Source organism: Tetrao urogallus, assembly GCF_951394365.1.
Source record: "Tetrao urogallus genome assembly, chromosome: 15".
NCBI classification, from domain to species: domain Eukaryota; kingdom Metazoa; phylum Chordata; class Aves; order Galliformes; family Phasianidae; genus Tetrao; species Tetrao urogallus.
Window position 1 is genome coordinate 8,160,374 of NC_136828.1, and position 21,836 is coordinate 8,182,209.

Sequence of the window (21,836 nt, forward strand, 5' to 3'; positions counted from 1 at the left end):
CACTCCAAAGAACAATCTTTAATCAAGTTATGCAATATACAAAAGTTTAGTTTTCATGTAGAACAAATTCAGTATTAAAATGCAGATTGCTCAGTCTCAACCTGGGCATGTTAAATATCTTAGTTGTGCTGCAACAAAAGGAAACAAGTCCAGAGCATCATGCCACAGACATGTACAAAACTTACATGATAGTTCTGGGGAGAACCCCACACTTTATCTCATTAGAAGGCCCAGGAACCTCCAACAAGAGGGTTGGTTTTTGAGTCAGGCTTTTGGCTTTGAAAAGTTAAGAAAAAAAAAAAAAAAAAAGACTATATAAGTAATTTTTAAAAACACTTTGTATTGGGAGGAGCAAGAAACCCCTTCGTGCACCACTCACAGTGAACACAGCACCATCATCACAGCATCAGGGGCTCCCTGGGGGCAACTGGAACGTACCCAGCAGCAGGAGCCCAGCTGTGTGATGGCAGGTTACAGTACAAGGGATGCTAACAGACTTCCCCGTCCACAGCTGAGCCAGTTTGGCACAGATGTTGGTTCCATCAAGACCAAAGCCTAAACGGAGGATTTCACACGGGCTGAGCCAGATTTCGAACCGAGGAGCTTCTCCACCATGGTGCGAGCGTAGCGTAGTCGGCTGGCCAGCTCCTTGCAGCACCCGTGCTCCTCAATGAGGCTCAGCTTGTACGTGCGGAAGTCCCGTTTCTCATCTATGTATGTGACAGCGGCCATTAGAGGGCACAGGATGACTTTGGTGTGGTCCTGTGGGGAGAGAACACAAGGTCACCCTGAGCACATTGCTCCATGGTGAAACGGTCCTTAGGATGAACCATCACAGCAAGGTCATCCCAACTGCAGGCCAGCAGCATTCTGACAAAGCACAACACTGCTGCAATAAGAAAGCGCTTACTCAGAGCGAATCAAAGGGAAACGTTCATGCTGCACCAACTGTGCAGTTTTACTCCTGCTAAAGGAAACAACCGCTTGAGCTAGGAGTGGCTGGATGGTTTAAATACAAGCAAGCAGAGCAAGGAGCCTTCTAGTGCTACGTTCACTGGGCAAAGCTTCAGCTCAGGCTATAACTGCCTGCAGGGATCACCAGCCTGCCATATAGCACTGAATGTAGCAAGTCAGCACAACAGCCTCACCTGAAAGAAGTTGATCTGCACAGTGCCGTTGCTGAGGTGCAGGATGATGGCACTGCGGGTCCGGAACCACGTGCAGAGGTAGGGTAAACGTGCCAGCTCATCTCCTTCCCGAGGTGTAATGTTGGCACCTGCCTTCAGCAAGTGCTCACTCATGTAATTCCTGAAGTATTTCAGTAGTGTTATCTGCGAATAGAACAGGCTGTGAACAGACAGGCTGAGGATGAGCCCTGGTATCTGGAGAGAGTAAGAGCTGTCACCACAAATTCAGAGACTTCTTACATCTTTCAGAGCTTAAGGGGTCACCACACAAACTGCTGCAAATTCTCAAGTACCACCAGAATTAACTTTGCTGTCCGAGTACAAGACTCACTTTGCTGAATGCTTCAGTGCATGCAAGCTTTATAAGAGCTTATTTCTGTGAAGCTGCTCAGAAATGAGCCTCAGTTAACAACTAGGAACAAACAGTGAAAGCTGCCAGCATCTCTCTTTTGGGTCACATTTTACCAGCCAATAGAAAGCCTGCTGAATGCAAGTAACCCCAAGTTACAGATGTTTTTCCCCATTGTCTACCCTGATAGCAAAGACCTGCAGAAGTCTCACCGGAAACAGCCACCCACCAACAAGGGCTCCTGTCCTCTGGACTGACCTTCTTGTTCAAGGCAGAAGGGCAGGATCTCACAGTGAAGTAGGACTCGGTGTTGTTTTGCTCAATGTACTGCAAGCTGTCCCCATCACTGTACATAATAAGACGAGTGGAGTCATTGAAGAGAACTCCAACACTGTTGTCACACAGCTGATAACCTAGTTCAAAATAAAGCCTGTTAGACTTCCACATGTGGGACCCTTGGTTACATGAAATACAGAGCTGGAATATTTGTCATCTGAAGGCCACCTCACCAATTTTAAAGATGCTCCTTTTTACAGAGATCTAGATGGCACTTTTTCTCCTCTGAATTTGTCAACCTCCCTTGTTGCATTATCTGCTGCATAAGCAACTTCAACTCCTACACTGAGTACACATGCTAGCCACTCTGGATCCACAGGATCATGCTGCATGCACCCTTAGTGTGGCCAGGGTGGATATTCAGTGGCCACTACTCTGTGTTTGCTTAGTGCTTGATGATGTTCCTGGTGATGCTCTTGGAAAATCTAGACTAGAAAATCACAATTAAAGAACTAAACCTACACTGAGCACAAATCAGATTCTACCAGCTGCTTCAGGAACTAGAAAAGGCTGAAGTACTGCCACCACATTATTTACCTAGACCATACTTATCCGAGTAGTCCACCCATTTGCTAACCCAGAAGATGGGAATACAGGCTGGGTCTTCAGCTTCTTCTGCAAAGAGAAAAGGAGTCTGTTAGAAGACATTTCAAGACATCCTATGCATGCACCACAGCAAGCAAGGCCAAGAGGAAGGTAAGTAGCTTCTGCATTGCTTTTCTGCCTTCCAGGTTGAAGTGAGGTCAGTTGGTCCCTCAATTTAGCCAAGAGCATCAATGACAGAAGCAAGTTATCCAGAAAGGTCAGTGCCTGTGGGATTATCGCCAGACTCACCTTGTCTCACTGCTGTTCTCTCAGAGGGTTTGGCTGAGTTGACTGCAGTCAGCTGCTGTAACATGTCAGCTAAGTGACACTCAATGGCGTCTCCCACCTCTCGCAGCCCAGCTGCATCTTCCTTTTCAGGCAAGTTTTCTAATGCAGGGCTTTCTGGTCCTGGGCCGGGAAAGAGAAGATTGCAGAAACATGAGCTGCAAGTTTCTAAAAGCAGCAATTTACATTCTACACTAGCTGTAAGAAACATGTTATGCACCTCATAGCTGAACTGCTTCCTGCTTTCGGGACAAAGAGCAAGGACAGCTCCCAGACATGAGATGTTCTAGTTTCCATGTGAACTGGGGAGAGTAGGTGAGGCAGCACTACATTCCCAAAGGAGGGTCTGTATGTTGCTAGAGGCCAGGCAGGCTCTCATCCAGCGCTGCAATCCATAGCCCTCACTTCCAGACACCTGCCCTTACCTTTGTTGAGTGCCGTCAGTGGCTTTCGCCCGTTCAGTTCAAGTGTGCTGGGAGCGATTGAAAATCGAGGTGCAACAGTGAGACAGCTGGTGGGCAGGCGGCTGGGGATGTACCCTGATGTGAAGAACTCATCGTTCAGCAACTCGTTGATAGTTGGGCGTGTGGCAGGGTCAGATCTTAGCATCTTCTGAATGAGGTTAGCAGCTACGGGGTTGATGTGCTAGGAGGAGACAGGCAGAGTTGTGAGACGAGCAGAAGGACAAGCACACACTAGTGGCATCTGCTCTGTATAGTATAACAGATAGATACAAGGTTCTGATCAGAGCATGGCTCTGGGTCAGGCAAGCAGGACACAAGCCTGGGAAACAGAACCATACAGATACGGAGAGCAGTCTCCTGACAGCATGCAAAGCTTAAAATCAACTGACTTTAGCAAGACCAAATCAACAGCGGTGAGATGAGATGGAGACTTGGCCCAAGACTTCATCTGCGGCTACAGTACATAGAATTGAACAGACTTGCTCAGCTGCCTAGTTTTTGGCAGAGCTTTTTTTCCTGAATCAAAGGGAGTGCTGCTGACCCCTCAGGAAGAAGTTGGCCTTACAGGTTCACTCTGCCATCAACTGATACAGCCCTTTCCCAGCTGGCTACAATAATAGCTGCTTCACTATTATGTGAGAGCCCACTAAGTGCCAGAAACAGGATGGTGCAAGAACAGCTGCAAGATGAATGGATCCACCCATAAGAAGTACAGTACCTTGGGAATAGTATACTCATTCTTCTTGATTCGGATGTATGTTTCTTTGAGACAAGATGTTTCAAAAGGCGGTTTCCCCACCAGCAGAGTATACCTGCATGTTTGTAGACATAGAAGTGTATTAGGTGGGGTTTTTTTTTTTTTTTTTTTGCATAAGACAGCAGAAAGACAAGACTTGAGTGCAGAAGAAATCTCATCCTAAGGACAATCCCCTAGCAGAAGGAACAGAACACTTCAGCATTAGAAGCACAGTAGAGATAGTAACTGCAGTACTGTGTCTGGCTCCTACACCACTGAGAAGAGAGCTGAGATCCAGTAACCTCTGGAGACAGCTTCAGTTAGGAAATGAGCATATGGGGGGAAAAAAAGGCCCAAGGCAGCTATACTATGTAGCACATTGGATTGCAGACACACACATACCCATGTGCTCAGAGCACCAGGGAGGCCAGGTGCCAGCTGGCAGCAGGGCTCAGCCATGGCAGTGTGCTGGATACAGCATGTCCAAAACTACAGCATACACCAAAACCTTACAGAGGCCAACAGGACGTGGGGCACAGAGACCTCACAGTCCTGCAGGAGACATTTTGACTCACATGATGCAGCCAATGGACCATATATCCACCTCAAAGCTGTGCCCCTTCTTGCCCAGCACCTCCGGGGCAATGTAGTTGGGGGTCCCACACAGGGTCTTCTTGCGCTCACCATCGTACTCCACTTTGGTAGCCAGGCCAAAGTCACCTTGGGGAGAGACAGAGAGATGGGAGCAACGACAGGACCCGGGCAGGACGGGACGGCCACGGGGGCACCGCACCGCGACACCTACCGATCTTCACCTCCATGTCGTCGCTGAGGAAGAGGTTGCCCAGCTTGAGGTCGCGGTGGATGACGCGCTGGCTGTGCAGGTACTGGCAGCCCAGGATGGTCTGCCGCAGGTAGTAGCGCACCTCGGGCTCACTCAGCGCCTTCCGCCGCTTGTGCAGCTCCAGCAGCGACTGCGGGTAGAAAGGCACGTGGGCCGTCGGTCAGCCCGCTCCCGGCCGCGCCCGCACAGCCCCCCGCTCGCCGCCCCCCTGCCCTCACCCGGCGGCGGCACAGCTCCAGCACCACGTAGACGAAGTCGTTGTCCTCGAAGAAGCCCTGGAAACCGACGACGTGGCGGTGCGCCAGGCTGCGGTGGATGGCGATCTCCATGGACATCTTCTCCTTCTGGTGCGGCTTGGCCAGCAGCGATTTGGGCACCACTTTGCCCGCGAACACCTCGCGACTCTCGGCCTCGGTCAGCTCGTAGCACCGCGCGAAGCCTCCCTTGCCCAGGAAGCGGCCCCGCACGTAACTGCGCCGCGTCCGCGGGTCCACCAGCACCTTCGGTACCTCCTTGCCTGCCGCCGCCGCCGCCACCGCGCCGCCAGCTCGGGCCGGCTCCACCGCCGCCACCGGCCGGGCTTTGCCAGCCGCCGCGCTCATCGTGCTGCCGCCGGACCGGGGAGCGTTATCGAAGCCGCGGATAAGCGGGGCCGGAACCGGAGCCGTGCGGGACGCGCTGTACCGACAGCGCTCACCCGATTCAAACGCGGCCCCCGAGCGTTACGCGCCCGCGACGGCTGCCCATTGGTCGAGAGGATTTAAAATCCACGCCGCCCGCCGCGGGGCACCATGGGAGCAACGCCGCCCGCCGCGCTTAAAGAGACAGAAGCCGGCGGGGCGGGCAGAGAGCGCCGCCATGCGGCCGAGAGGAACGCCTCGCACTGCGGCGGTTTATTGGCGCGCACCGAGACCGCTCCCGTAACGCCTACGGGCAGCGAGCAGATCCCCCTCCTTGGGAGAACTGACAGGCACTGACAGGCCTCCGGGGAGACGTGATAGCGGCCTTTCAGCGCCTGAAGGAGGGCTATAAGAAAGGAGGGGACAGACTCTGCAGCAGGCTCTGTGTGATGGGACAAGGGGAAGCGGTTTCAAACTGAAACTATATTGGACGTGAGGAAGGAGCTGTTTGCATGAGGGCGGTGAGGAACGGCTCAAGGTGCCCGGAGGTGGCGGTGCCCCATCCCTGCACACAGCCGCGGTCCGGCTGGCCGGGGCTCTGAGCACCGGTGGAGCTGTGGGTGCCCCTGCACAGTGCGGGGAGCGAAACCAGGGCAGGAGCTGCTGTTGGAATCACCCGATGCGGTTTTGCCCATCTCCCCCTCCCCGTGGGCAGTGAGCAGCTTTTCACGCTGCCACACTTCAGTACTGCACAAAGGGATTCACGTTAGCTTGTACTCGATGTGCTTTTCCTTCGAAAGCAGCAGCGCCACAGTTTGTTTTCACACACACTGTTGTGACGCTTCCACGTGGCAACATTTTGCTTATAGAATATATTTCCACACTGATCCAAGAATTTGACATTTGCCGATTTTTATTGTGTAGAATCCCATCCATTTTGTTGGTGTACTCTTCAGTTTCTCCCTCTGTGCCACCGAGATGACATGTTGCCAGGTGGGTGTGATTGTACCCAGCCTCCTTGATTATTTTTTCCCCTTGCCAGCCATCACGTGGAACACAACTTAGTAAAGAAAATGTCAGCAACCAACCGCATGCACTCAGGCCTGGAGAGTTTACTTCTGTAGCCTAACATCATCTAGTGAGAAAAGTAACTTTACATTCCTGTCCCCTAATCTGATCATGCTACTTGCTGGAGCAGAATAGAATGCCAAAGGAAAACAACCATGAATAATGCAAGAACCACCTGGGGCAGCTCTAGCCATGAGCACACCTTCTCCTTCCAGGCATGCATGGTCCCACCCTGCTGAAAGTCAAATGACAGTTCTGTTGTAGCTTCCCTTTCCCAATAAAGAAAGCTGTTTCTTTTAGGAGAGAGTTGATGGCCCTGACCAGTATATTCTGTGCTTTGCAATTTGCTGGAACCTCGGATACTGCAGTTGTGTCAATGGCTACAGGCTAGCTGGGTGCATCGTGGGAGAGAGCTGGCAGAGGTGTGGAGGTGAGCCCAGGTCAGTGATGCTTCAGAGGACAGGATAAAGTAACCAGATGTAAGGAAAGCTAACAGTGCTGAGCATTTGAGATCTTCAGTGGTGACTTTTTAAACCCTGGCAGAGGCCACCTTAACAGAGACAATAAAAGAGGTTTTAATTAAAGCAGAAGGGTTGGGTCAGCCTGCTGGAAGGAAGAATATGTTGAGAAACACGTAATGCTCTGTGTAGTTACACATCCCTCAGCACGCTGCAGTCGCACTGCTCAAGTGGTTGTGGAAATGTGTCTTTTCCAGTTGCAGTCTCATTTCCACTCCCAAGCTTGCATTCCTTAATTTGGCAGCCACCTCCTCGTACCCCCCCCTCCCCCCCCCCCACGCCAGCCCGGCTTCCCTGCTGCCCTCTGTGGTCGTTGACCAAGCAATCCCGGTGAAGTGTACTATGTGGTGTTGAAACCTTGAAGGGACACCATGGCAACAAAGCACACACAGCCCTCCCTGACCAAGCGCAGCGCTGCTTCCCACATCTCCAGAGATGGCTGACATTAAGCTAACAGGGCAAAACAATATTTGTGAGTGGCACTACAAACACAAGAGTATCTGACTTGCAGGAGATCTCATAGAAATGCCAACACCTGTCTGGTCTGGTGACCAAGGAGGCCTCAGATAGTCCCTCAACAAGCAGCTTTTGCAAGGGCAACGAAGATTTTGGACAGGAGGAAGTGAACATTTTTGGAAGTTGAAGTAAATTAGAAAACTGCCTGAAGTACAGATGCAGCACAAGGAACACTTAGAACCTGGAATTTTTTCCACTCGGGTAGAAAAAATGGCAAGACTGGGACTTTCACAGGGACATCAGCCTCAACTCACACAAGCAGGCTTCAGCTCTTGCTTTTTTGCAAAAAGAGTCATACCATCTGGGATGGCCTGATTTCCAAATGCTTGAAGCAGTGCTGCTAGAACAGCAGTGCTAAGTTTCAGAGCTGAAGAGAGGACTGTACAGTCACCTAGGAGGCATTAGGATTCTCACTTTGGCATCAAGAATAGAAGCAAAGGCATTCATTCTGTGGCACAGCCATTACAAACTAGCTACACTGCAACCATTTGCTAGTGAAAGTCACCAGCTCAGATGCAGAAAGCAGATTCACACCACGCTGAATGCACTGACGTGATACGCCTGCAAGTCACAGAACAAGAGGCTGTGGCTCGTATGCACAGGCATGACAGGAACCTCATTCTGGTCTCAAGTTTGATTTAAAAAGTCACAACATTAAGTTACTTGAACAACTAAAAAGGCTTTAATTTATGCACAGTAAAAATACAAACAAACCAGACAGTGGTTTTACATTTGATTAAGAGCAGTTTTCTACACGTTAGTACTTGTGTTGCTGTTTGCTATGCAAAGTATCGCAGCATTCTGCACGATATACAACAGCTGAAGGCTCCAGGGCTGCTGACCTCTCAGCTGCACACCTACCACAAATCAATATACATTCTGCCCTCCCCACACTGCTACGCTACAACATGCAGGAGTCCCAGTTTAAAAAGCTACAGAGGGCTAATGTTAAGCTTTAATAAAACACAACCAGAACAGGCAGATTCATTTTTGGTCAGCTGTCTACTACTGTGTCAGGTACATGCAAGTGTGAGCTGTCTCTGACTTGCACACAGCTGTTCCCAATAAGAATCCTGCTGCATTACTTGTCCAAAATGAAGGATTCACTCTTTTCAAGAAGTCTGAATCTCCATCTGAAGTTTTATAATGAAGAAAAAAAAAAAAAAAAAGCACCAAAATGTATTGTGCAAATATATACAATGAGCAACAAATGGGGAGAATTGCAGCATTTTCCTGCCACTTCCAATTTCTGCTTTTGGATTCCCACTCTTTCTGCCGCACTGAGCTCTGAGAGGGGCATGGTACTTTCCTTTCCAAAATCCTTTGGCTCCCTATAGTCTGCAGTGTTCAGGAAAAAGAACATACACCATCCGTGAGAGTCCTAACCCTGTAGGATGGGCAAGAGCACGGGACTTGTGACTGCTTCAAGAAATAAAATCTGAGAAGTGTCCTGTCAGGCTGTTGTGGTTTAATCTCAACACAGCCATTTGCTGACTCCCCACAAGAGGTATGAGGGAGAGAACAGAGAACTAGAAAGGGAAAAGTAAGAAAACTCACTGGCCGAGATAAAGCTGTGCACACAAGCAATGCAAAAAAATAAATGTATTCACTACTTCCCATTGGCTGGTGGATATTTAACCATTTCTAAGAAAGCAAGGCTCCGTCACCTGTAAACTTAGGAAGACCAATGCCATAACTCTGAACGTTCCCTCTCCCCCATCCTTCTTTCCCTCTAGCTTTTGTTCTTGAGCAGGGCTGCATCATAGTGCATGGAACATCTCTTTGGTCAGCTGTCCTGTGTCCCCTCCCGGCTTCTTGTGTTCGCACAGCCTCCTCACTGGCAGGCAGCACGGAAAGCAGAAGGCCTTGATTCAATGTAAGCACTGCTCAGCAAATACTAAAACATCAGTGTATTATCAATGTAGCCCTACGTGAACTACCACTAACAAAATGAACTTTGTCACAGCCAAAACCAGGACACAGGCAAGGCATACAGTGACAGCCTAAAGTCAATCTCAGGATGATAAAAGATATCCTGGCCCTACAGGACAGAATCACGGTCCACAGCAAGAAAAGGAATCTCAACAAACAGGTTTACATATCAGCAAGTATTTTTATGAAGGAAAGAGTTGCCTCTAATGAACCATGGTAAATACTGCCCACAGTAAGCACGTCAGCCACACAGCACTTATTATCTAAGATGGAGGCTGCTCTGAGCAAACGTGAACCCCCTTGACTTTGGGGCAGGAACAGAACAGACAAAAGACAGGCTTCGGCTGCAGAGTACGTTGTCAACTCTGCCTTGTTCCCCAATTGCAATGAGGAGATGTTGCCTTAGGGAATGGAATCAGCTTTCCTAGCTCCAGAACATTTAATGGCACAATTCAGACAACATGGGATGAATTACATTCAGATGAACATGCAAAGGTTAAACAACAAGACACAGCAGCTTGCACAGGGGACTGCTTGGCCCGACCATTAGTGTTCAGGTAGCACAGAAGTGTTCAGGAACAGCAGAGGGCCACGCCCTGGAATTTTTGAACAATATTCTTCTCTCTGCTCCCAAAATACTTTTGTGTGCCTTTACTGCTCTGAAACATGGTAAATAGGCTACTAGACCTGAGTTAGTGGCAAGAACTTCTGGTAGTAGCTCTTTGTAACATCGATCATGAGTTCCTGGGTACATTCTGGGAGCTCACCAGAAAAGAGTCCTAGAAGAAGAACATGAGTTTGACCATCAGTGTTCTTGCAGAAGAACACTGTGCAAGTACAAGTAAAATTAGAGGGAGCATACCTGGGCAGCCTGAAAAGACTGTGAAAGGTGGAACTACTGTTTCAGGAGGTAGTACTGTGTTGTCTAAGATTTTGCAGCAGTCTTTCAAAACACATCTACGACCCTAAAAAAAAAGATTAGGTAGAATTCGTACTTAAAATACAACTTTGCATATTCCTGATAAATTTGATAAGCTTCAGCAAGCTTAACTCTTCAAAACATGCACAGCGGATCATGGAAATAAAACTCTACCCAAATTGAATGCTCTTCCCAGCAGCATTTGAGAGCTGATACACTTTTTTTTTTTTATCTTGAGGAAAAAAATCTGTCTGCTTTTGACTAACACATGTGCAGCTGCATATTAACTTACAACAGCGTGCAAACTAGAACTCAAGTCATGCAGTAACATAGCAAGGGCTTCTCCAATTCAGCAGCGTGGCCTTGACTATTCTGCAATATTTGCACAGAATCGCAGTTGCACTTGTACTTTATGTGATGGCCACCATCCCTGGACAGGCTCATTAGCCAAAGGGACAGCAGAGGAGCAAGCCCTTGACTCTTTGAACAGTATCAACTGAACAGTCATCAGTTCTACCCACTGTCCTCAGAATAGCAAGACCAAAAGCATCCCTTTCTGTGGAGATGGAAAAGAAAGGCACAGGTACAGGAAGTACACTTGTTTCTGATGGTTGGCACCGATACCTTTCCACTACTCTTACAAAGTCTTAAGAGTCTTGAACCTTTCAAGAGGCTCAAGAAAAGACTGGGAAAAAGTACTCACAATGACACAGTTCTTGCCTATGTGGACATAGGAGCCAATCTGGGCTGCATTGACAACACAGTCCTCCTCTATGAAGACATGATCACCAATGTGGAGAGGAAAGAAAGCAACCCTGCAACAAGAGAGTGTTTTATTCAGATGGTACAACATATAAACTAATTGACAATGTTATTAGACCCCAAATCACACTGCAAAGTCTCTTGTTTCCATCTGGAATACCAGATGTAGTCTTGACACTATGGAAGACTGAACAGTAACTACTCTTTCCTCAGGTATTTCTAAAGGATGGTCAAGATAAGCAACAGGAAGACCTGCAAATAAGCAAAGATCAAATGAAACACGTTCATCACCTGCCTATTGTAATATTTCAGTCTTTCCATATTATAGTATGAAGGAAACGCTAACTCTCAAGATAAAACTGAACATTTGAGGGAGAGTTTTAAAGGGACATTTATGCAAATTACTGACAAAGTAACATAGCCCTCTGAACATGCAAACCTTAGGTAAATTAATATATATTGTAAGCATATAGATTTCAACCTCAGCTTCCTAAAGAAAGAATACCTCTTACCCTTTGCTAAACTTCTTGAAGGGTGGTCTGATAACACTGCGGCTTTTCACCACGCAATGCCGCCCCACTCTTACATTTGCCAAGTCACCACGGATGATGCAGTCATTCATAACTATTGTCTGGACAAGAAAGGGAAGAGAAATAAGTGAGCTGAAACCTGCTAGTGTTCGCAGTTATTATATAAACTCACGTCAGGGAGACTGTGCGAGGAAACGCACACAGTGCTCCAGAGTGGCAGTGTGGTGCTCAAAGCAGACACACAAAGCAAGGTGAAGCACAGGCAGAGCCACGGACAAAAGCACTGCCGTCTGCAGCACCGGGGGCAGACAAGAAGCGGCGCCGCGCTGTGACAGACGCAGCCTTCCCCCGTCCCACTGCTTACCTTGCCGTTGAGAACGATGTTTTGGCTGCCGCAGAGAACGGATTGCCTGCTCACCTTGTTGCCCGACGCCTGTGGGGAGAAGGGACAATTGCCGAGCCGAGCCGAGCCCAGAGCCCAACCCCTCCACCCGGACCCCAGGCCCCGCCCCGCACCGCACCGTCTCGATGTACTCGGACTTGTTGTACAACATCTCGCTCAGCTCCATGGCCGCAGCACTTCCGCAAAGCCACCCTGGACTTCCGGTGCGTCACTTCCTGCCGCCAGCCGGCGCTTCCGCTGTGAGCGCGGCCAATGGCGGCGCGGTTGCCATGGGCACGGCAGGCGGCAGCCATGGCGGAGGCGGCGAGCGGTGCGGTGCTGAGCGGGGCCGAGAAAGAGAAGGTCTGGCCGGGCCGTGTCGGGGCTGACGGGCCGGAGCCGAGGCCGGGATTGCGGTCCCAGCTCGGTTCGTTGTGTTTTGCAGCTGCGGGAGAAGCTAGCGTTGCTGAGGAGGGAGTACAGCGAGACCGTCAGCCGGCTGCGGGTGAGCGGGGCGGGCCGGGCCGCGGGGCTGGGAGGAGGTGCGCACGGCCGAGCCGAGCCCCTCCACCGTGTTGTATCCCCAGCGGGCGCGGCGAGCCGAGCGGGCCAAGAGCCACGGCGGGAAGGCGGCGGCGGCGGAAGGAGCCCGGCGGCCCGGGACTGAGGAGGCCCCGCGGAGCCCCACAGGTAGGACCGGGCCCGGCCACGCGGAGTTCCCTGCCCGCTGCCCGGAACTCGGCACCCATTGTTAAATTGCAGTCTGCAGCAGCAGCCATCTGCTTCTCCCCTCACCGGGTGCTCTCTGATCCTTGCTGCTCGATCACAGCCTTTCGCTCTTGCCAAAGTTGATTTTATTGTGTGATGTTTTTTCTCGGATGCAGCTTTAATGGGTGTGCTTTACACACACGAGATTTCTTCCCACAGGCTGTAGTGATAACATGTCTCCTGATGCTGGCAGACGTGAAATGTGTCACCTACAGACTGAAACCTGCTCAGGCCCTAACACAAAGGCGAAAACATCTGTCCCATTGAAATATAGTCCTGAGTTCTTCAGTAATGAAGTTAGCTTGCAGGACGGTTCACAGGCAAACAGTACACAGGTTAGCCAGGAAAATGCTTCTTGTGGACTTTCTATGACTGCAACTGAGGAGAAAAAAAATCAAATTTCCAGAAGTATGATGAAGCTGAGGAGGAGGACAAAGATTCTGGTGTCGGAAGGAAAAGAATTGGCGCATGATGTGCATCTCATCAGTGCTGATGTAATGGTGAAAAACCACCCTGCCAGCGTGGAGGAACTTAGGTCACCAGTCTTTAGGCGAAGCAGTTTCTCAGAGGACAGTGCTCAAATGGAGTCCAGACCAGTGCTCACGGGGGGGCAGGAAAGCAGTTTAACTCCTCCAGGTGCAGAGTTTGGAGTTTCGCAGGATGTGCCTGAAGGTAGTATTCCTCTGGGAGTGTCTGAGCTGTTCCCGTGTGCTCTGGGGTACAGCAACGATGTCTGGCAGCCTGAGTCCCCAGGTGCCACAGTCACATCTGATAACCGGGAAGCTGCACAGCCGTGTTCAGAGAGTGGTGAATCTGTTTCACTTGATGGCAGTGGTAAAAAAGAATATTTCGGGACAGTAAAAGAAATGGACACTGAGAGCATGTGTGAAGATCAGGGAGAATTACGCAGGCTTTTGGATTTAATGTCAGAAAATGAAGTATTGCCCACTGATACAAGTAACAGTATGATTAATGAGAGCAAAGTCCATGGAGAAAATCAAAATGACACTGGTAGTTTAAATGCCTTTCCTTCAGAGCTCCCTCTGGATAATGCTGAAAAATTGGTGGAGAATCAGCAGCTTGAAACTCAGTCAAGACTTTCTCATCAAGAAAAGGTTACAACTCCTGAAAGTGCCCTGAACTCTTGCACAGTGGTTGAAGGGCTTCCCTTTCCAGTTGAATACTATGTCAGGACGACTCGACGCATGTCTAACTGCCAGAGGAAAGTGGACCTTGATGCTGTAATTCTCAGTCATCTGGGCAGGAGCAAGAAAGGTCAGAGAAGTAAATGCAAGCAGAAAGATACAAGCTTAGGTCAGCCCTCCCAAGAAACTGTTGAAAATCATTTGGGGTCAGCAGCTGTGCCGTTCCTTTGTGCAGAAAGTGATCCTGTGAATTCTAGTCCTCAGAAACATCCTCTTGCATCCAGTGGTAGCAGCACTTCACCTGGATCGATTTCTCAAAACAGCGTCAGCAGCACGAAGCGAGATCAGAGACAATCACAGAGGAAACAAAAGGGAAAAAGAAAGTCTACCTGCAGGCCCCTTGCAAATGAAACATCACAGGAACTTATAGAAAGCTTGGATCTCGTAATGCCAAGGGAAAGCAGTAGTCTGCTATCAAATGAGTATCAGAGTGAAAAGGAGAACTGTGAGGCTAATCTTGAAAAATCATCTTTGGATGGGAGACAGTTTTCTGTTGTTGCAGCTCTTGGGTCTGAATTGACAGGTATGATACAGCCAGCGAGCGCTGATCCTCCTGGTGGAAGCCAAGTACTTGGCAAATGCAGTGAGTCTCATTCAGAACAAGTCCAGAATCCACTGCAGAAAAGCGACTCTCTGAACCCAGGGAATGAAACTTTTACCAGCCACACAAGTGATCTGGAATGCAACTTAAGTGTGTGTCAGTCTGACAAACATCCAGTGAAACACGTTAAGAATCAGCAAACGCACAGAGCCTGCAGGGCTGAGCAGCTCCTCACAGCCCCTCTGCGCCGCTCCCTTCGTTCCTCTGCAAGGCACAGGAACAGTCACATCTCAAAAGGTATTTCATCAAACACATGCTGTAAAGCTTGAGCCAAAGACCAAGGCAAGGAAACAGCTGGGTGTGGTCATGCACTGCTGTTCAAACCCTGCTGTATTTCTATTCAGGAAAATCTAATAGGGTTGGTTTTCTTTTCTTGACAAGTTTATTTTTTTTCTTCTTAATTTAGATCATGATGGTGCCCAAATTCCTTGTGCAATTCCAGAAATTTCTGCCTCAGTACAGTGACAGAGAAGGAACAGTTGTGCATGGACGAGGAGCAGGGCTGGGAACTTCTTCAGCTGCCTTGTCTGCTCAGGTCAACATTGTGCACACTGTACCTGATTTTCCAGTAAATGGATATAAATCTCTGTTTCTCCAACTGAATCTGCATATTAATGACTTTTTTTGTGTGGGGGAAAAAAAAAATCTAAGCATGAAACAGAAAGATGAGAATTACTGACTCCAAGTCCAGAAATATGTAGGAAAATGAAAATGTTTGGAGAAAAACAAAACAACCTGGTCAGGCACTCAATCAATTTTGGTTGTCTTTGGCAGTGATATTTTAGCTGAAGCATTGATGCAGAGCGACTGTGGAGTGTAGCATCTTCCTAGAAGGTTCCACTTCCATCTGTTCAGATGGACTTTTATGTTTTTTTAAATAGAGTGACAATCTTGATAAGAGATTGTGGTTGCTGGTTAATTTATGATATGACATTCTCTCTTGAATTCCAGGTGAGAACAAAAGAAGACCTGGCCATCAAGTGGATTCAGAGGGTCCTGCTTCTCTTGGCCTTGCTGCTGAAGACCCTGATATGTCCAGCTCTCTCTTTTCCTTCCGCAGTTTGCAGTGGCTGGCCCCCAAGCTGGATATCAAAGACTTTCATCTACCTGATGAAGAATTTGGACAACTGAAACTTGGGAAATATGAATCTTCCCCTGGGAACAACTTGGAGGTTTTTGTTCCTAGTGTGTTTGGAGATGGTGTGGCTTCAGAGGATGCACAAACTCCAGAAATAAATGCAGAAGGAAAAGAGCTTAAAACTAAGCTGCTTTCACCATTCGAAAATGGGTTGTCTGAGTTACCTCACTTGGAAAGCCCAGCTGCCAAGGTGGGAGTTTCTACACATGAATTGCTATTTACTCCCATGGGGACTCTATTAACTGCTGCTCCTGCTCAGCGTGAGTCTGAGATTTCCTCATCTGTTTTCCCTGTCTTGGGTGCAACCCCAGCTGTTTTACCATCAGTATGCAGCGAGGTCTTCCCCAACACATGTTCTCTACCTCCTTTGCAAGTGAGCCTGCATTCATCCAAAGAAGCACCTGCACAGGTCAGGGATAATAGGGAATGCAAAGGCTCTGCCATTCCACTGCACTTGGACAGCTGTGGTAGGAAGGAGGAGGGGCAAGGTACAACATGTCATTTAGAATTCAAAAGATGTCCTAATAATAGGTCTGATGGGGCTGTGGACTTGGAGGAGCATCAGCAATCACAAAGCAAACGTGAGGGATCCAGCAGAGCTTCTCCTGAACAGGTAACATGCCAAGTGTCCTATGCCAGTATTCTTGTGGGTGAGTCCTCATCCAAAGTCTCACCTGACCTATAAGGAGAGACTTCCTTGGATGCCAGCCCTACATGCTGTCTGTAAGCTGACTTTGTAAATGTTTGGTTTTCATCTGTTGCCGAAAATCTTCTCCCTGAAGAGCAAGCTCTTTAAAATCCTTCTTAAAACTACAGATGTGGGCTTCAGAGCCCGTGTTTGAAATAGTAAAAGAACAAAAGGTTTTTGGCACCCTTATAATGTTGTTCTACCTTAAGGAAAATTTTCAGCTAGGATCATTTACATCTTACCTGTGAGATGGTTGCTGAGAAAATGGTTTGTCTCTGAAGGGTGGGAATGCTGCTGAGAGGTGCAAAGTGGTGTGAAGGAGTAGGTTAGCCCATTGTCACCTGAGAACTACCTGGGCTCTCATGTTTTTCAGAGGCATGCAAGAGCAGAAAGAGATGCTTCTATTGCAGCTGCTATCTCTAGTGCATACAAAGTGAATTCACAGTTCTGCCTCATTCTTGCAGGTGCTGAGTCTAATTTTGAAGCTAAATTATTCTGATTCTTTACTTGTTTGTGCAGAAAAAACCTGAAGCAGAACAGTTGACTCCAGTGCTGCTTGATGGCTTGAGAGAAGAGAACTTGCAGTTTGTTTCAAAGCTAAAGGTAGGATAACATCAGACAATTGTCTAACAGCTCTTTAATAAAAGTTTAACAAAAAATGCAATAAAATGCAAGGTGACAAGTTGGAGGAAAAAAAAAAAGAAACCAACAAAAAGCACATTGCCTAATTCAATCAGTTATGTCTTATGTACAAAGCATGCTAAATAATTCCTAAAAAAGTCATTTTGACTGAGAAAGAATTTCAGAGTTTGTTTCTGACTAATATGATACATCCAGCTCTGGGCTCAGTGGGGTCCTTGTTGGTTTATATGACAAGTGATTTTTGTTAGATGAGCTGACTGCTCCCTGCTCAGGGCACAATCCACCAGGTTTGTTTTCTGTGGTGCCTCACTGGCACTTTACTTGAATATTAACATCTTGAATATTCAATTTTAGCCTCAAGTTGTCACTGTGCTCAGTCAAGAAGTGTTTTTCTCGATCTGAGCCTCCATGCTATCGTAGGCATCAGAAGAAAACCAGCACTGTTTTGTTTTGGACAGGATTCTTCAAGTTCTTGTGCTGTGGATGTGAGCAGTGTGTGGTGGGAAGCAGCTGGCTGCAGAGAGCTGTGTGTGGTGACTGCCTGTGAGAATTCAGTTTCCCTGTGGAAACCTCAGGCATTTGATTGCTGGGAGAAGGTCTATACTTGGCAACTTGGAGAGGTAAGGGCACAGTCTTTATTTCTAGAACTCAAACAGCTTTCTTGTATCACTGTGTTAATGCCAAAGAAACAAGGAGCTTGAAGTCTTGGGTGCAAGATTTGTTCTTTGGATGGTGTTTTTCACTGCATCAGGCAACAGAATGACATCCACTGGTGATGAGGAAGGGCAGTGTTCTGTATGGTTCCATGCTGTCTGCTGGAACTTGACTTCATGTACTGAATGAATGGTGGCTGCTCTGTGCTCTTCCTTGTAGATCCCTGGAGACACCTTTTGTGTCATGTCAGTAGGGATTGCTTACTTAGATGAGCAGCAAAGAAATCAGCTGTTCAACTAAGTGTGTTTCTTCAGAGGGGTCTGAAAATTAGTTCTGCCCCATGTAGTTTTGCTTGAAACACTCTAGAAAATGGGAATGTAGTCAAAGGAAGAGGGACATTGTGGGTAACATGGAATTCTTGCTGTGCTGTCCTAGATTCCTGTAATACAGATCATTCCTCTGCCAGACACCTGTAACCTTGTGTGTATAGCATTGGGAAATTTGGAGATTGGAGAAATAAGGTACTGTATTTATTTCTTCCTAATGTTTTGCTCCCCAAATAGTTGCAGCTTTACTCTCCTCTTGTGTAGTAGCTGAAATTGACTCTTACTAATGTGTCACTATTTCAGTCGCTTTTATTCTTGGAAAATATAGAAGGGATTTCTAAAAATCACTTATAAAGATTTGCTTATTCACCCTGGAGGGGACAGACTGTTTAAATGGATTTCTTTAATATGCTGAGGTGTATTTGAATTATGCTTCCTTCTGTTGTTAAGCATAATTTTCTCCTAATTTAGGCTCTTGCTTTATTCTTCTGAGAATGACTCATTCAAGCAATCACTAGTGAAAAGTGGGAATATAAAAGCTGTTCTTGGGCTAAAGGATGGAAGGCTGGTCAGCAGCAGCAGAGCCATGCAAGAGCAGCAAGTGGAAATCGTATCACTTTCGGAGTCAGGAAGGTGAGTCTTTTAGTTTTGGGGTGGTCTTGGTATGGCAGGTACAAAAGTAAGGGATGTAGAAAAGCGTGGGGTTTCTCTTCCTTTTGGAAGTGTGCTGAGTACAGAACGCAATTACTGTTCTGACTGCCTTTTCTCACTTGTTTGCATCTGCTATTCAGGTGCAAGGACAGACAGACTTTGATGGCTCCCGAAGAAACTGTTCTGGCTTTTGCTGAAGTAGAAGGAGTGAGAGACGCCTTGGTTGGCACCACTGCAGTAAACAGTGTTGCAGTTTGGTCAGTGTTTCCTTTGCAATTAAATGGCTTTGGGTGTAAGTGGTGGCTCTGACATCTGCAGACATCATGAAGGCGTGTTGGCTGGCTGCTGATTTGCTTGTGAGATAATAATTATCAAAGGGCCTGGTCTGGCCCTTTAAATTCTGTGCAGCTAGGGAGGTAGTGAATGAACTGTGCTGCTGTAATTCCATTTGTGTCATATTCAGTACATCTCTTCCAGTGGCCTCTTGTCATGTTTCAGTTTGCTTCCTATGAAATCAAAACTGTCTTGTGTAGTGGTACTAATTGTGTAGTGGTACAAATCTGGGAAACCAGAATGAGGAAATGCAGTCAGAATTTGTCTTTTCACCAATGCAGGAATTTGAAAACAGGCCAACTCCTGAAGAAGATGCACATTGGCTATTCCTACCCAGCCTCAATCTGCCATCGAGCATATTCTGACTCTGTACGTATGTCAGTATGGCACTCAGTTTATGCATGGATTGCACTGTGGTGGGAGCTTGAAGGAGTGGATTGAAACATCATCTCTATTTAGAATCACTGAAGATATTTCAGAAGAAAACAGGTTAACTAGAACAAATAAGCCACACTGTCTTCTTCAAATTATTGGCCTTCTGTATTATGCTGATAAGTAAGTGGTGCATCAAAGTGCATTGCAAAGCTTCGGCCAGGTAAGCTGCTAAGTGGGGAGCAGCTTACTGTTGTAGTACTGTTGCCCAATGCCAGTGCCTCATTAGTCTCTTTCATTGTGCAGGCAGGTGCTAGCATGATGAGGCACGTTGCCATCATCAGACAACCTATTTGAGTGGCTATTATTTACATAATATCCCTCAGGATATAAACTTCAAAGCCAGGCTTCACACACGTGATTCTTTGCCACTTGCTTCCACCTGTGTTGTGATCTGGCTGGATTTTATGGTTGTCAAGGATTTGATTGCTCTTAGTAAGCATGTATTATTTTGGGACAAGAATGTCTTGTCTAATAACAGTGGTTTGAGTCAGACTCTTTGGAGACTTCTTGTGAATATCTATCCCATCATATTTCATACTTATCTGTGGCTGTTCTGAGAGCTGCTGTGCTGGTTTACAAGGAACTTTTGTTAAATTAATAATTTCCTAAGGATTAAACTAAGGCCCAGAAATTTTACTTTCAGTGTCCCCTGGTCTTACAGCAAGTTTAGCTTTTACAAGCAGAAAGGTAAGCATGTAAGTCCATGGGGTCACTGAGCATTACATCAGCCCTTATCAGTCAGCAGCTGCTTTGCTTTCTAACTAATTTGATAAGAAAACCACTTGTATTTTATTCAGTAAAAACAATGCATCACTGTCCGTGGGGCTTTGATGATAGAGAATGAAGCAATTAATTATCGGAAAATTCCTCGGAATTTTTTCCTCTCTTACTGTTATTTTTAGTGATGTATTTGTCCTCTGTGTATCAGGGCGTCCTGTTTGTTGTTTTAAGTCATCCCCATGCCAAAGAGAGCGAGTCCTGTGGAAACCCCGCGTTCCGTGTGATCGCCTTCAACCCGAAAACAGCCAGAAGCACCGGGGTGATGTTTTCCTCCCTCCCACCTGGACACACTGGAAGGCAAGTACCTTGGGGATGCTGCCTGCTCGTCTTTGTGGCACCTTTGAGGTGGTTTTGGAGGAGACTCAGTTAACGAGCTGAGCAGCAGTGCTGGCAGTGAGCCATTCGCCATCTTTCCGATGATAAGAGGGCTGCCATCCATCACTTCCACTCGCGCTGTGCATTTGTTATAATGCAGCGAGGGTGTTGGCTTTTTCCTGCCTGCTTCCTGCACGAATCTGGGAGTTAACCTCTGAGCTCCCTGCGTCACGGCTCAGCAGGAGGGCTCTGCTCGCCAGAGCCACGCTGTAAGCTTCCTTTCCCTTCCCCCCCCCTCCAGTCAAAGTGATTATGGAGATGCTGTAGCTGGATTCATCAGACCAACCCCTTAGTCAAAAACCTCCTGAGAAAATACGTGCAAATGAGACTGGTGTCAGCCTTTGTGATGTTAAGTACCGCTTTGCCTGGTTTATTTATGTCAAGCAGCTGTTTGCAGTCTGATGACCTTTTCCTTCCTGTGTCTTGCATTTTGAAGGCTAATCTATTTAAGACGCAGTGTTGTAATGCGCTTACATCCCTCACGTTTCCTGTGTGCGCGAGCGGTAGCAGGTTGAGATCCTGGCTAGCAGAACAACTTTCAATTTCTGAGGACAGGGGAGTATTGCATGAGCCTCCTTTTCTTCCAGATGCACTAAAGATGCAATATTTAACATAACCTGGCTCTCTACATCGGCTTAAACGTGCTTGCAGATTTTTTAGGTGTGTTAGAGCTAGTGTAGATTTTCTAGGGGCATAATAGGGGGGGCATTGAAGGCTGTGCTGGCGTTCTCCTAGCCGAGCTGCAGCCCGGTGACGCAAGGTGTCTCCCGCAGGTACTTGGAAGGGGAGGTGAAGGACGCTTCGGCTGCAGCTGTGCTGACGTCGGGGGCCATCGCGGTGTGGGATCTGCTGCTGGGCCGCTGCACCGCGCTGCTGCCGCCGGGCTCGGACAGCCGCTGGACTCTGGTGCGCTGGAGCGCGGCAGACGCAGGGCTGCTGGCGGGGCGGGCGGACGGCAGCGTGTGCGTGTACCGCTACGCGCGGCACGGGGCGGCCTGACCGCGCCTCGCTCGGGGCCGCGCGCGGCGTTTCTTGCTGTCATTAAAGTGCTTCGGTTCGGTGACGCTCCGTCCGTCTGCGCCGTACCGGGATCGGGAGCCGCGCGGCCTCCCGCCGCCAGAGGGCGCCGTTTCCCCCCCGCCCGCCGTCGCTCTCGCGCCGAGCACGCGCGCTTCCGGGCGCGGCGCGGGGGCTGCTGGGATCAGGT

The 21,836-nt window shown here is 48.1% G+C and overlaps 3 protein-coding genes across 3 annotated transcripts; 1 reads left to right on the top strand and 2 right to left on the bottom strand.

Moving 5' to 3' along the window:
• Positions 1-555: 555 nt before the first annotated feature.
• Positions 556-5,388, bottom strand: PLK1 (polo like kinase 1; the record flags this gene model as incomplete). The annotated part of the gene is made up of 10 exons (XM_079543098.1): positions 556-762; positions 1,149-1,331; positions 1,795-1,949; positions 2,410-2,487; positions 2,707-2,865; positions 3,168-3,387; positions 3,925-4,018; positions 4,518-4,662; positions 4,748-4,916; positions 5,005-5,388. 10 exons carry the CDS (start codon positions 5,386-5,388, stop codon positions 556-558), a joined length of 1,794 nt encoding a protein of 597 aa, XP_079399224.1.
• A 4,733-nt stretch (positions 5,389-10,121) lies between these two features.
• DCTN5 (dynactin subunit 5) lies at positions 10,122-12,220 on the bottom strand (the record flags this gene model as incomplete). Its single annotated transcript, XM_079542785.1, has 6 exons — positions 10,122-10,219; positions 10,303-10,405; positions 11,063-11,174; positions 11,634-11,752; positions 12,016-12,084; positions 12,173-12,220. 6 exons carry the CDS (start codon positions 12,218-12,220, stop codon positions 10,122-10,124), a joined length of 549 nt encoding a protein of 182 aa, XP_079398911.1.
• Positions 12,221-12,306: 86 nt separating this feature from the next.
• PALB2 (partner and localizer of BRCA2) lies at positions 12,307-21,628 on the top strand (the record flags this gene model as incomplete). Its single annotated transcript, XM_079543099.1, has 13 exons — positions 12,307-12,396; positions 12,479-12,538; positions 12,621-12,723; positions 12,961-14,844; positions 15,559-16,358; positions 16,953-17,036; positions 17,534-17,695; positions 18,165-18,250; positions 18,527-18,688; positions 18,847-18,963; positions 19,321-19,408; positions 20,403-20,551; positions 21,403-21,628. 13 exons carry the CDS (start codon positions 12,307-12,309, stop codon positions 21,626-21,628), a joined length of 4,011 nt encoding a protein of 1,336 aa, XP_079399225.1.
• Positions 21,629-21,836: the final 208 nt, after the last annotated feature.